The 12593-nt window shown below is 36.8% G+C and overlaps 1 protein-coding gene across 4 annotated transcripts in view; it reads right to left on the bottom strand.

The window, feature by feature from the left end:
- The window catches only part of LOC128873916 (fasciclin-1), a 452986-nt gene that overhangs the window by 161985 nt on the left and 278408 nt on the right, over positions 1-12593 (bottom strand). For all 4 annotated transcript variants that reach the window (XM_054117922.1, XM_054117924.1, XM_054117923.1 and 1 more), the window contains exon 2: positions 8486-8621. In XM_054117922.1, coding sequence (XP_053973897.1) covers positions 8486-8621 — 136 coding nt within the window. The remainder of the gene's footprint in view (positions 1-8485; positions 8622-12593) is intronic.

The following is a 12593-nucleotide window of genomic DNA, read 5'->3' as shown; positions in this document are numbered from 1 at the left end:
CCCCCCCCCCCCCCGCTCCCCGCGGAACAAGTCTTTTCAAGGACCTCCAACGTTTTTTGGTCATCCTGTATATTGCTCATAACTGTTGTTATTGCATGAAACCTATTGGTTATAGATTGCCACTAAAAAGAGTGAAATAAAATAATTTTTTGGAAAAAAAATTTAACCGACTTCAAAAAAGGTACAGTGAAAAGTATGAAATAATTTCTAGTTAATGTATACGAATACGCACTAGCTGTAGATATAATTGCTTAAAAGTATGGGAAAATGCAGTGAAAAGTGTGAAATAATTTCTATTTAAACTGCATTGTTATTCACCATCGTTTGATGAATTTGGTTAAATTATTAAATATATCATATTAAATGCAATGCACCTTTTTCGGAGGCGGCGCAGATGTAAAAAATTTTTAATTCTGGTTTTGGTTAGCTTTTGGTAGAGACGGCAATATTAAATGCTGTCAACGTATACATGTTTATTGTCTATGTGGAATTAATTGTTAATATATATAGTATGTACACGGAAATATAGTTTGAGTAGATTTGGGGCTTTTTTGGAGGGGAGGAGCGGCAATATTGATTACTGCTAATGTATAAACTCTCTCCATGGAAATACTGTATGAATAGGTTTGGGATAGTATTTGGTAGGGGCAGCGATATTGAATAGTGTTAATGAATATGATGTCTAAAGTGGATGTAATGATAGCAATAATTACAGACCATACTTTTTGTTTCTCCGACAGAAAATTAAATCAAGTTTGGCAATTTCGAATATACTTAATCTTAAATTTTGCGCCGCCTCCGAAAAAGGTGCATTGCATTTAATATGATGTATTTAATAATTTAACCAAATTCATCAAACGATGGTGAATAACAATGCAGTTTAAATAGAAATTATTTCACACTTTTCACTGCATTTTCCCATACTTTTAAGCAATTATATCTAGAGCTAGTGCGTATTCATATATATTAACTAGAAATTATTTCATACTTTCCACTGTACCTTTTTTGAAGTCGGTTAAATTTTTTTTCCAAAAAATTATTTTACTGAATTTTTCTGAGAAATTGGCACGAACTTTCTGGACAACCTACGACTCGTACTCAATGACATCCAGGAGGATGAGTCTCCAAGAAAAACACTGTTCCATCCCTCAGCAAATCATTTTAATAGTGAGGGTAATGGAGGACAGATAATTTTTAATATAAATTTCATGTATCATTGACCTTCAACAGCAGAGCCCTCTGGAAAACTAAATCGAACGAATCCACGCTGTTTGAAATATCCACACTCCGAGACACCCTCCAGGGTGGTGAATCTCCACGAAAAATACTGTTCCATCGCTGAACAAATCACGCCAGTTGCCATTGTGCAGAGAAATCCCATTCGATTCGACAAATGCCAGAAATGCACGCAAACATCGGGACCTTTCCTCGTTAGGAAGACCTACCCGTTCGCCGAATGCTCTTACGAGGTCTTACAAAGTCTCCATGTTATGTATTTCCTCGATAATTGGGAGGTATCCCCGTAATACGCTGCTGTTTCATCAAACGAGCGCTAATAATTCCACCATAGTCGAGAAACCCTCCCTGCTGGGGCATCGGAGACGTTTTTCCTCGAGAGTGGAAGTTTTTGCACGGCTTAATCGAGCCGCGTTTCTCGTTACCCCTGGCGGGAGGAGAACCCTCGAGTATTCCAGGCATTCGCGGCGTTGAAGGGTTGGTATCTCCGCGCGAAGCCAGTCAGATGGGAGCCTAAAAAGAGATCCTGCCTTGTGAATGACGATTATCCGTCAGTGACTCTCGGCGACGAGGGTTACAAATACCCAGGGGCACCCTTCCTCGAGCTGGGGTCCTTGTCCTCCCTAGACACTGAGTATTCATCGTGAATTAAATGCGGAGGAGACCTAACGACAAGCCTGCTCCACTTGCGCACGCCCCTGGTCCCTCTTTGGGGAGGAAGGAGACAAAAATGGATTTTGGACCTTTCTTCGTGATCTTTGGTATGCGACTATGATTCATTTAATTGTAGATAGATTTTATTGTTTGGTTATAGGTTTAGTAACGTTAATACTCGTCGAAAGTTTTGAGTTTTTCCGTTTAAAACTCCACTATTTAATTTTCTAGTAATTTTAATTATTAAAATTTGAAAGAGTATCTTGAAATTGTATCACAAAGCAAAACGATTTTCACGCGTTTCTCCAACTTGAGGGTGATTTCCAAGAACCGAGATACTCTACTTTGCCACTACTTTGATAGTTTCCTGTTCAACACAAACAATTGCACAGTTTCATTCTTTGGGGGATTGTGTTTTTCGAAAGAAGACCATTATTCCCAGCTAACATCGCAATTTAGGGCCTGTAATTTGAACGAAACCGTTGGTAAACTGTTGCGATGAATTTTCTCATCACTGGCGGGTGAATTAAATTTTTGTCCTTCGCTGGGGTGACTCGGAGTCCTCCGTCCCCCTTGACGCTCGAGGCGTCTTGAACGCGCGGAAGTTTATTCATAAAAACCGTTGACGCCCTTCTTAATTCTTTGTTTCCTTCGTGAGCGTGTTATCGTCGCGTCCGTAATCGTGAAAACCGCCTCGGGCCATGCTGGTGTCGGCCGGATATAGGAAATCGCGTGGAAAGAGGACACCGAATATAAAATCAAGGATTCATCACGCCCACGCGTCGAGTGTTCCCTCGGTCAATCGTATGTTTTCACAGAGCTCGTCCGCGCACGCGCGCCACTTTGGAAGGAAATGCCAATATTTTGTCACGGGATTATGCGTTGCATTACGATCGGCGCGAGTGTTACTCAATATTTATTGAAACACGCCGCGCCGTAACGCTGGCCCGATGTAACCTTAATTTATTTGGAGGGAAATTATTATCGCCGGATGAAATTTTGTCTATTAACAGTGATACCACAGAAAAAGGAATGTATACTTAGGGACTTCGCTATTTCAATGTCTTATTGAAATTTAGATTCATTATTTTACGAGAAACGAGAATCAAATGTTTCGTTATAAATATGTATACAATTATAATGAAAAATTTATTTGTCAATATAAAACTTATCATTTACTCCAGATAAATTTATTCGGTACACATAGAGGATACGAATACGTATAACATTGTTTGTTTGTACCCTTCTAGGGTCGAAGATCCTAAAAAAAGAAACTTTGAAACAGACTTGATAGACTTGAATAGATTTCTTTGAAATAGACGCAATTATGGTAGGCCAGTCGGTAGAGAATTAAAACAGCGTTTTTGTGACAAAAATAGTAACAGCAAACCGATTGTGCAGTTACATAAAAGGGGATGCGTAGATTAATAGGTACATGTTTTTCACTCCCAACTCTGTTCCGTTTTCTTGTTATTTACCATTTAATGCTAAAAAATCGTGATTTTTGTCGTTTTTTGCTTATAAATTTTAAACTAATGCAGCAATATCAATGCTCCAAAGAGATAAAATGTAGGCGATGAAAATACCTACAGAATGAGACCCCGAACGTCGCGATCGGATAATGAGGAACGGAGAAAAATCTGGAAAACCGGAAAATTCGGCGTTTTTTCAAAAATTTGTATCTTCGCCATTTTTTAAACTGAAGCGCTGGCCTTTTGGGAACAAGTAGTACTTGATATGTTCTTTATGCGTGCAAAAAGCGGGGATTGTCGGATAGGTGGTTTTCTCACAATCGCAATCTGAATTTTTCAGTGCACTTTTTTCCGTCGGGCGTTCCATCATGCGTTATCGTAAGACTGAAATTCACCAGACCTTTTTCTGAGACAAGAGGGCACCGATAGTTTTCGTTGCATTTTTCCACTGACGTCGAAATACTCAGTTCGATCGTAGTCTTCTCGAGAGCAACATCGCAGCTCCTATCTCTCTGGTCGAAATAAAGAGTGTCTTATAAAAGAGAATAACTGAGTGATAATTATTATATGTCAGTCTCGTTCTCGGGATTCCAATCCTGATATGTACTGGTAAGAATTTATCACAAGAGGAGCGTAATAATTTAAAGATAGAAATTATAAAATTGACACTGTGTGGAGCTGTTCGCCAGTGTGACTCGGTCAAAAATCACTTCTTCTCGCCTCATTTTTTAATTTCAAAACCGAATGGGTCAAAACGATTCATTTTAAACTTAAAAAAGCTAAATAAATTCATAAACACATGTCACTTTAAATTAGAGGATTAATCTCACGAGATTGTTCGATGTGCTCTCTAGATCTTAAGGATGCTTATTTTTTAGTTAATGTTAGTAAAGAAAGTAGACAATTCTTACGATTCATCTTTGAAGGTAATGTTTATGAATTTACATGCCTCCCTTTTGGCTTGTCTACAAGCCCGTTCGTTTTTACTAAGTTAATGAGACCGATAATGAGATATTTGCGAAAGCAGGATTTTTTATCTACTGTTTATTTAGACGATATTCTTTGCATAGATTGTAATCCCTTCGAACGAGACCTCCATATAATTACCATCGAACTTCACTTAGAGGTAAGTTTGTTTGATTTTTAATTTTCTAACCCCAATAACCAATACCATTACATTCAACAAAAAGTATTTATTCGATATTGTCGGTAAATAGTACATGATTATTTAAATTTTTATGAAATTATTATCTTTAATCCAAAGCTTCGTGCATTGTCAATGGGGTCAATGAATATTCAATGAACCTTTCCAGATTTGGAATTTAGCGGAGCTTTGTTAATTAATGCATTCTTGAAATGCATTTGGACGAATTATACGATACAGATGACGTCAAAGATGTCCCTTTCATAGGACTCTAATTAAAAATGGATTACAGCAACGAATATTATATCACATTCATATACATATGTTAACGTCCAAAAGCAGAGGGTTTGATGAACTTCTACCTTGCTCTTATCTTCATGAAACACTACATGGGACTGGAATGTTATTTTCTTTTAATTATTTTCCAAATACTAACGCATACACTTTCAAGAAATGATATATTCCATTCTAACGTTTGAGGATCACATTTTGGATGCCTTTAGCTAGATATAGGACTTTAGTAGTAGACAGTCGGTCAACGTCGTAAACTTTGCTTGAGATAATCGATTCCACCGCGACTTCTCTCCACCGGATCGACGATTGACAATTAGAGGAGTCTCCTTGCTATCCTTCACGTAATTGGCTACCATAGCACTCGAATTCGCGGCTTGAGTGGAATTGGGACCGTACGCGATTAAATTCTCCCTTGCTCCTGTTACCAGATCGTCTAAGGGGAGGTAGATTCGTCCTTGTCCTTGTTTCTGCACCCGTGGCTGCTGGGAAATGTTCCTTCCAACCGTGCAGACAACAAGGAGCAAAGACTGGCTGATGGTTCGGGGACAATCAATTGGTTCTAATTGAATTTAGTCGGAAGAATTCGAATTTCCTGATGGGAGAACTCGACGTTTACGAATGCTCCATATCGCTAAACAAACAACTTTCAACCTCTACCATCGCACTCAAGCTCGAAACATCCTAAACCAAACAATCCAAAATTCCCCCAAGTTTAAAACCCCCTAATCGAGATCACTCGAGTCCATATTACACACGCGATCCATAAAATTGAAAAGCTCTCAAGCACTCCGCACTTGTCCTGTCAAACAAGGTCATACATGTCCGAGTGGAATAGTCGACTATCGTCCCTCTGGGATCATTCGAACATTTCGAAATGCATGATCGTGCCGAAATAATTAAACAACGCGTAATTGTCGGGATTAAGAGTGTTCTGTGTCATCGTTCGATCACTCGAGCTGTCGGCGGTGCGCGCGTGAGCGAGACACACGAGTTTAATTGACAAAGCAGCGTGAGTGACGTCACGAATTCCGACACGTTACGAGGTACACCACGAGGGATTAGTCGATCCCAGTCAATCGCAATAATGCACCGAAGGTGCATCGACACCGTGATTGTATTTTAGATGTGACGTTGCGATGAATGGGAAACAACGACTTTTGCAAACGAACACAAGCGTTCATTGTGATCTACGGATTAATAATCTTGTGCATTCATGGCGTATGGAATTATAAATACTAAGTGTTATACAGTGGGTGTAGAAAGTATTCGTACATTGATTAATTTCCCAAAAACTACGTGAAATTATAATCGATTAACTTCTTTTTTATAAACAATCATATTCTACATATTCTTGAAAATTTCTAGAATAAATACAGTACAAAAAAATTAGCTATTTATATAAGTTTCGAAATTATCAAGAAAAAACTCTAAATCGATAGAAATATAGAAGCAATAAGTATTCGTACAATTGTTAAATTTTTAAAACTTCATAAACAAACAACGAAATTTACATTAATTTATAAATAATTAATGCTTTGCAGGATTTATTTTTGATTTTATAATTACTGCAACTCTTCTAGGCTGTAATTAATTAAATGTCGATATTATTCGGTGTGGGATCTTCTTCCACTATTCTATTACAGCATTTTTCAGGACTTCTTTACTAGAAATTTGATGTTTTCTAATTTGTACGTGTTAGAATCAATGAAAATAAATTCATCTTTTATTATTAAGATTTATTAACGTAAATAAAAGAAAGAAATAAAATATAAAGTAACTATAAGTAAGAAAAAGGAATTGGAAACACACATGTTGCCATTGTAGGCTTATACACATTCTGAACCTAGTTACAAGTTAGTAAAAAAAACAGAAGAAGCATAGACCACTACAGTCAACCGCATAAATACAAAAAACCCAGAGAAACCTAATACGAACATATTTTAACAGTACGAAGCAATAAACTGATGTGTTTACGTTACAAACTCTACTATAAATGGTTCGTCATAAGAACCGTACGAATACTTATTTCTTCTATATTTCCGCCGATTTTTCGTATTTTCTTGTTAATTTTGCAAATTCTATAAACTAGTAATTGTTCCTTGGACTACGAGGGTCGTTCAGAAAGTAAGTTCAACGATGTTAGCGTTGATATTGGTGAGAAGGTAGAACTACAAAATTTTAGGAATATGTTCTCTCATTTATTTTGATCAGTTTCGTGTGTCGTAGACTCTGGTCGGTCGATTGTCGCGTGTTTTGTAACATTTTATAATGGCGGTTCCGTTAAAATTTGCGTCCAAGTGTGAACTGCGTAGTATAATACGGTTTTTTACCGCTAAAAACTTCACAGCCACAGAAATTTATCGAGAATTATGTGCTGTTTACGGCGATAAATGCGTGAGCCTGCAGATGGTTATGCGTTGGCGAACAGCGTTCCTAAATGACCGCGAAGAGTTGCACGATGAAGAGCGCGAAGGACGACCAGCGGACGCAAAGTGGACGAAAGTCATTACGCCTTGGGAATTCAAAAGCTTGTTACTCGTTATACGAAATGTATTGAAAGATGTGGCGATTATGTAGAAAAATAAAAAATTGTCTGAAAATTTAAAAAATAACCTTGTTTTTGTGTTTTGACCACTCTTTCACAGCGTAATTAGACCGTTAAACTTACTTTCTGAACGACCCTCGTATATCCACTCTAGAGATTTTCGAGAATATATAGAATACCATTAATTATAAAAAAGAAATTAATAAACTACAATTTCACACAAGACTTTTTGGTAAATTGATCGATGTACGAGTACATTCTACACCCACTGTATGTGGGTAGAAGGTACGCGCTGTAGTAGCCTTCAAACATTTCCATCGACTGGTTTCAAAAAACAATTTAAATAAAAATTTGTATTTCCGATCGGTTTCGATGGCGAGCGTACACACGGGTTTTTTAAGCGAGCTTCCAGTGGTGAAAGAGATAGTCGAATGCATTAACGGGCTTGTGCAACGCGGCACTCTGAAAGCAAGTCAATATCTTTGACTTTAAATTCTTTAATGCTCGCCCAATATTGATACTTTCTGGTTTCGGATTACGGAAGCTCTCGCCACTCTCGCGCAATGCCCTGCCCGAATACACACCGCTGTTTGTGTTGTAGTTTACTTTCGTCGTTGTAAGTGCGTTAACTTTTATTAGAGTACAAGTTGCGGAGTGATATTAGTCTTTACGAGACCCCCCGTTGAGGCTTTTAGCGCGTTTCATGAAAATCTAATTCGCGGGGAATGGTTGCTAACGAAATTATTAGCATTGCGAGGACGAATTCGACACTCGACGATTGTTAAATAATATAGTATAGAGATAGTTTACGTAATTTTTACAAATTTTGTATCACGCTTTGATTAAGTAGTAGATATTTCGAACTCAAAGTGTCAATGAAATGATTGTCAGTGCAGTAAAGGTCAGTAAAAGGTGCAGTAAAATCTCAAATGAGTTTACGATCACGAATCCGGCTACATCTTACAAGTCAATCTAAGCTTAGCATTCGAGTTACTGGTAGATACCAGAAAAAAAGGCCTCGAGTGCAAAGGGTTAATGCCAATTGCATCGAATATTTTGAATTTCAAGATAAAAGCTACATTTTTTTTGGAGTTCAGTACGCGTGATAATTACATGATAAATAGAATGCAAGGTACTTACACATGTGGTAGAGTAACAGGTTCTTCGTTGTCCCATTGTACTTCTGGAAAGCTCGGTTTGTGGGCGCGAATAAGGTCACGTGACGGTACGTCAGGGTGGTGTTCGCCACGTGACTAGCCTCCAACAGTTGGTAAAACTGTAACGAAAAAATGACCGTGATATTAGTATTTAGAAAGCAATTTTTCACATTTAAACATAAACAGGGTTTATATCATATCCTGTAATTTCATAAATATTAACAAATTCTTGAATTAAAAAATTGGTAAATTTTCTTCAAAGACGAACACGAGTATTATCAGAGTGTCTTGCAGTCTCTTAAAGCGAATGTCGCGTGTATTACTTACTTTTTAATTAATAGAAAGGAATCTATCATATTTCTTTTATTGGTTTAATATTCATTAAATCATGACACCATCAACGATCTACAGTGGGTGTAGAAAGTATTCGTACATCGATCAATTTCCCAAAAAGCTTTTGTGTGAAATTGTAGTTTATTAACTCCTTTTTTTATATTAATCAATAATATTCTACATATCCTCGGAAATCTCTAGAATATAGTTCAAACAACAATTACTAGTTTATATAGTTTGCGAAATTAACAAGAAAATACGAAAAATCGGTAGGAATATAGAAGCAATAAGTATTCGCACGGTTCTTATGACGAACAATTTACAGTAGAATTTGTAACATAAGCACATCAGTTTATTGCTTCGTGAGAATTAGAAAACCTCAAATTTCCAGTAAAGTACTTTTAAAAAAGAATCTAATAGAAGAATGGAAGAAGACTCCACTTCTTATTAACTTCTAACTAATAATTCAGTTAATTTAATGCTTAGAAGAGTTGCAATAATTATAAAATCAAAAGAAAATCTCACAAAGGAAGTATTATATACTTATAAATTAATGTAGATTTCTTTTTTTTTTAATCAAGTTTTAAAAATTAAACAGTTGTGCGAATACTTATTGCTTCTATCGATTAATTGTTATTTTCTTGTTAATTTCGCAACTTACATAAATAGCTATTTTTTTTTTGTACTCTATTTAGTCCAGAGATTTCTGAGAATATGTAGAATGTCATTGTTTATAAAAAATACGTTAATAAATTACAATTTCACATAGTTTTTTGGAAAATGATCGGTGTACGAATACTTTCTACACCCACTGTATATATTTTTTATAGTTTACTATTTCATCGGCATGAACGTAGGGGCAAACGTTTGGATGTCCCATGTCGTGATTAAAAAGTAAAAAGGGGGCGAGCATCGATTTCCCGTCAGGGGTCGACATACCTTCGCGCAGGGACTAACGCGGGGATCAAGTAACTGGAGTCACGGCGGATTAAACGTGCGATTGTACGTGCCGAATTAGCGATTCACGTTCCGCACGGGCAAAGGCGTTTAATCCGGCGCGTCGAATAAAATTTCCCAGGGTCTTTCGTCTCCCCGAAAATTTGCACAAAGGAAGCTCGTTAGTTATCAATGCGTAATTAGCTCTGCGCGAAGTCGATCCCGTTCGCGTTATATCCCTGGCCTTGAGTCACGTTTTCCCTCGCCTTTTTGGCCGAAATGGAGAAAAAAAAACATGGAAGTGCTTTCGCCGGGAAAGCGACGGAATATGTTTTTCCCCCAAGAAAGGACCAACCTTTCATTAAGTCGCTGCGAACGTTCTGTTCGGTGGCTTCTTCTGGAACGTAAAGTAACGATCTTATAGCTTCTAAGAAAATTCCCCTGTAGACGTCGACAGGGAATGAAAATAAACTTAAATTTATTCCCGCGAATGAATTTTCTATATTATTCGAAACAGTCTGTTGGCTTAACACTAAACCTATCGATGTTCATTTGTAACTATATATTTTTACTTTAATTGGACGAATGATTAGTCTCGAAAACACTTCTAAGTAAAAAGATATTTTACGTGGAACTAAATAGAGTATCAAAACAATTGCATACACTTCATATATTTTGTATAAAAACTGTATACTAAAGTATGAAAACAATGATTTGACGGCTTGTGGTAGGTTTACTGCATTTATGTAGATGTGGACTAGGTTTAATTCCCATTCGAATTCGCACAGTGAAGATTAAATTTCGCCCTTCCATATACACACACAGAGCGTTCCAAATGTTCCTATGGCTTGGCTAAAAATGTTTAAAAATGTTTTCGGGAAGATCAACCTTTAGTACAAGCTATGCTTGCGCATACATTAAACTATCTGTTGAAACGCTTCCACAATATTTCCGGCTCGCGCGTGCTGCAAAATTTATTAAGAATTTTTAGAAAAATATCGCGAAATGCATGCGCACGGTTTAAATAAAACTCCTTTCCTCCCTCTCTGCTTAAAACGATGCACGACATTGAAAGATTCTTTGTCGGCGTGTGCGTGCTCCACCGAGTCCAGACACTTCTTTTTCGGTTTTCATCTCACTCGACGTTTCTCTCTTTTAAAGCTCGCCTCCCAGGGCATCTATATCAAATTGTTGCTGGCGGAATAGCCTTTGATTTATACAACTTAGTTTGCTTTGAGACTCCCGCCTTCCAGTGGTGTTCCAAAGGGTACACTGACTCTCTACCCTGCGTTATTCTATGCTTTGCAACGGGGCCATTTATTGACATCTTTTTCTGCGCGTCGGATGCTCGCGGAATCTTAAACGCAGAGCATGTTTCCCACAAAGTCGGATTCTGGAATATTTTCGTGGATAAGATGAGATTTAAGATTTCCTTTCGCCAGGGTCCTGTCAAGAAAAGGGAGATGTTAAAGCATTCGAGGGGTTGGGAAATCTTTATTTCAAGGAAAAGTGGAATTTTTATTTGGCAATTAAAGGCGAATGTTCCTAAATTGGTATAATTGGGAGTGGTAACTCAGTAGTAGATAATTATATGTGTAAAACTGTATCGAAAAGGTGCAATAACATTTTTTCATACGAGGCTCTGTTTAGGAGGAAATTGATTTCGAAAACCGTTTGGGGCACGCGTTTGACTGAAACAATCGTGGGAGCTACCTCGATGGATAGTACTTCAGAATAGAGTTCAGAAATATTTGATCGGGGCTATTAAAGCTTGAATATTATCAACTTTAATTTAAAATCTGAAGTTGTATTGTATAAATTAGTTATACTTCACTCAGAATTTAAATAACTCTATAGCATTCTATACGCTAATATCCCGTGAATACATTTGTATATTTATTAATATTGTAAGAATTAATTGTGCCCCATTTTACACGTGAATTATATAATATCTGCATCAAGAATATTCTGCTTCTGAATCGAAATATTGATCGTGGGACACCCTGTATGCGGGCAGAATTAAGAAAGAAGCTCGCAGACAAAGCAAGTCCGACAATAAGCGAAACTAACCAGTTAACGAGTTACGTGTATTTTTTTACCTCGACCTTTGGGCGAGGTAATTATTTTTCCCGTTTAACAAGCAAAGTCCAATTGAATTTGTAGTTAAATCGATTGATGGGCGGCCAAGGCCGGACTGGCTATTAGCCGGTTTAATTAGCATGTCCCAAGGGTCCGGAAATAGGGTAGCTGTAACGACGCTTACCAACGTCATCCCACTGTTCTTCAGGCTTTTTCTGGATGAATAATTAGTCGTAGTATGTATACGAAATTTTTATGTAAAGTTTCGTATACCATGTTTATCTAAATTTGAACAATACAAAATGAAAATAAGGTGATATATAAGACTGTTATGTTGTTATAATGTAATTATGTTATGTTATAATTAGTCGCAGTATGTATACGAAATTTTTATGTAATGTTTCATATACCATGTTTATCTAAATTTGAACAATATAAAATGAAAATAAAGTGATGTATAAGACTGTTATGTAAAGATTTTTTTATTTAAATATAATTGGAAGCTGTTTATTTTGCTCCAACAAATCTGAGTCTCCTCGATTAGATATCTTTTAACTTCAATTTTTCAAGTTATCGAGTAAAATGCACACAAATAGATATGAGAAAAATTCAAGCAGAAATTTATTGAAAACTATACAATAAGAATTTTTGTTAGATGGAATAATATTAAAACAAGAAATTTAATGAATAACACAGATTAACCCTTTGCACTCGAGGCCTTTTTTCTGATATCTTTTAGATTA

The sequence above is a fragment of the Hylaeus volcanicus genome, chromosome 3, assembly GCF_026283585.1.
Source record: "Hylaeus volcanicus isolate JK05 chromosome 3, UHH_iyHylVolc1.0_haploid, whole genome shotgun sequence".
Classification (NCBI taxonomy): Eukaryota; Metazoa; Arthropoda; class Insecta; order Hymenoptera; family Colletidae; genus Hylaeus; species Hylaeus volcanicus.
The sequence above is the reverse complement of the archived record's forward strand: the minus strand, read 5'-3'. Positions and strand labels throughout refer to the sequence as shown.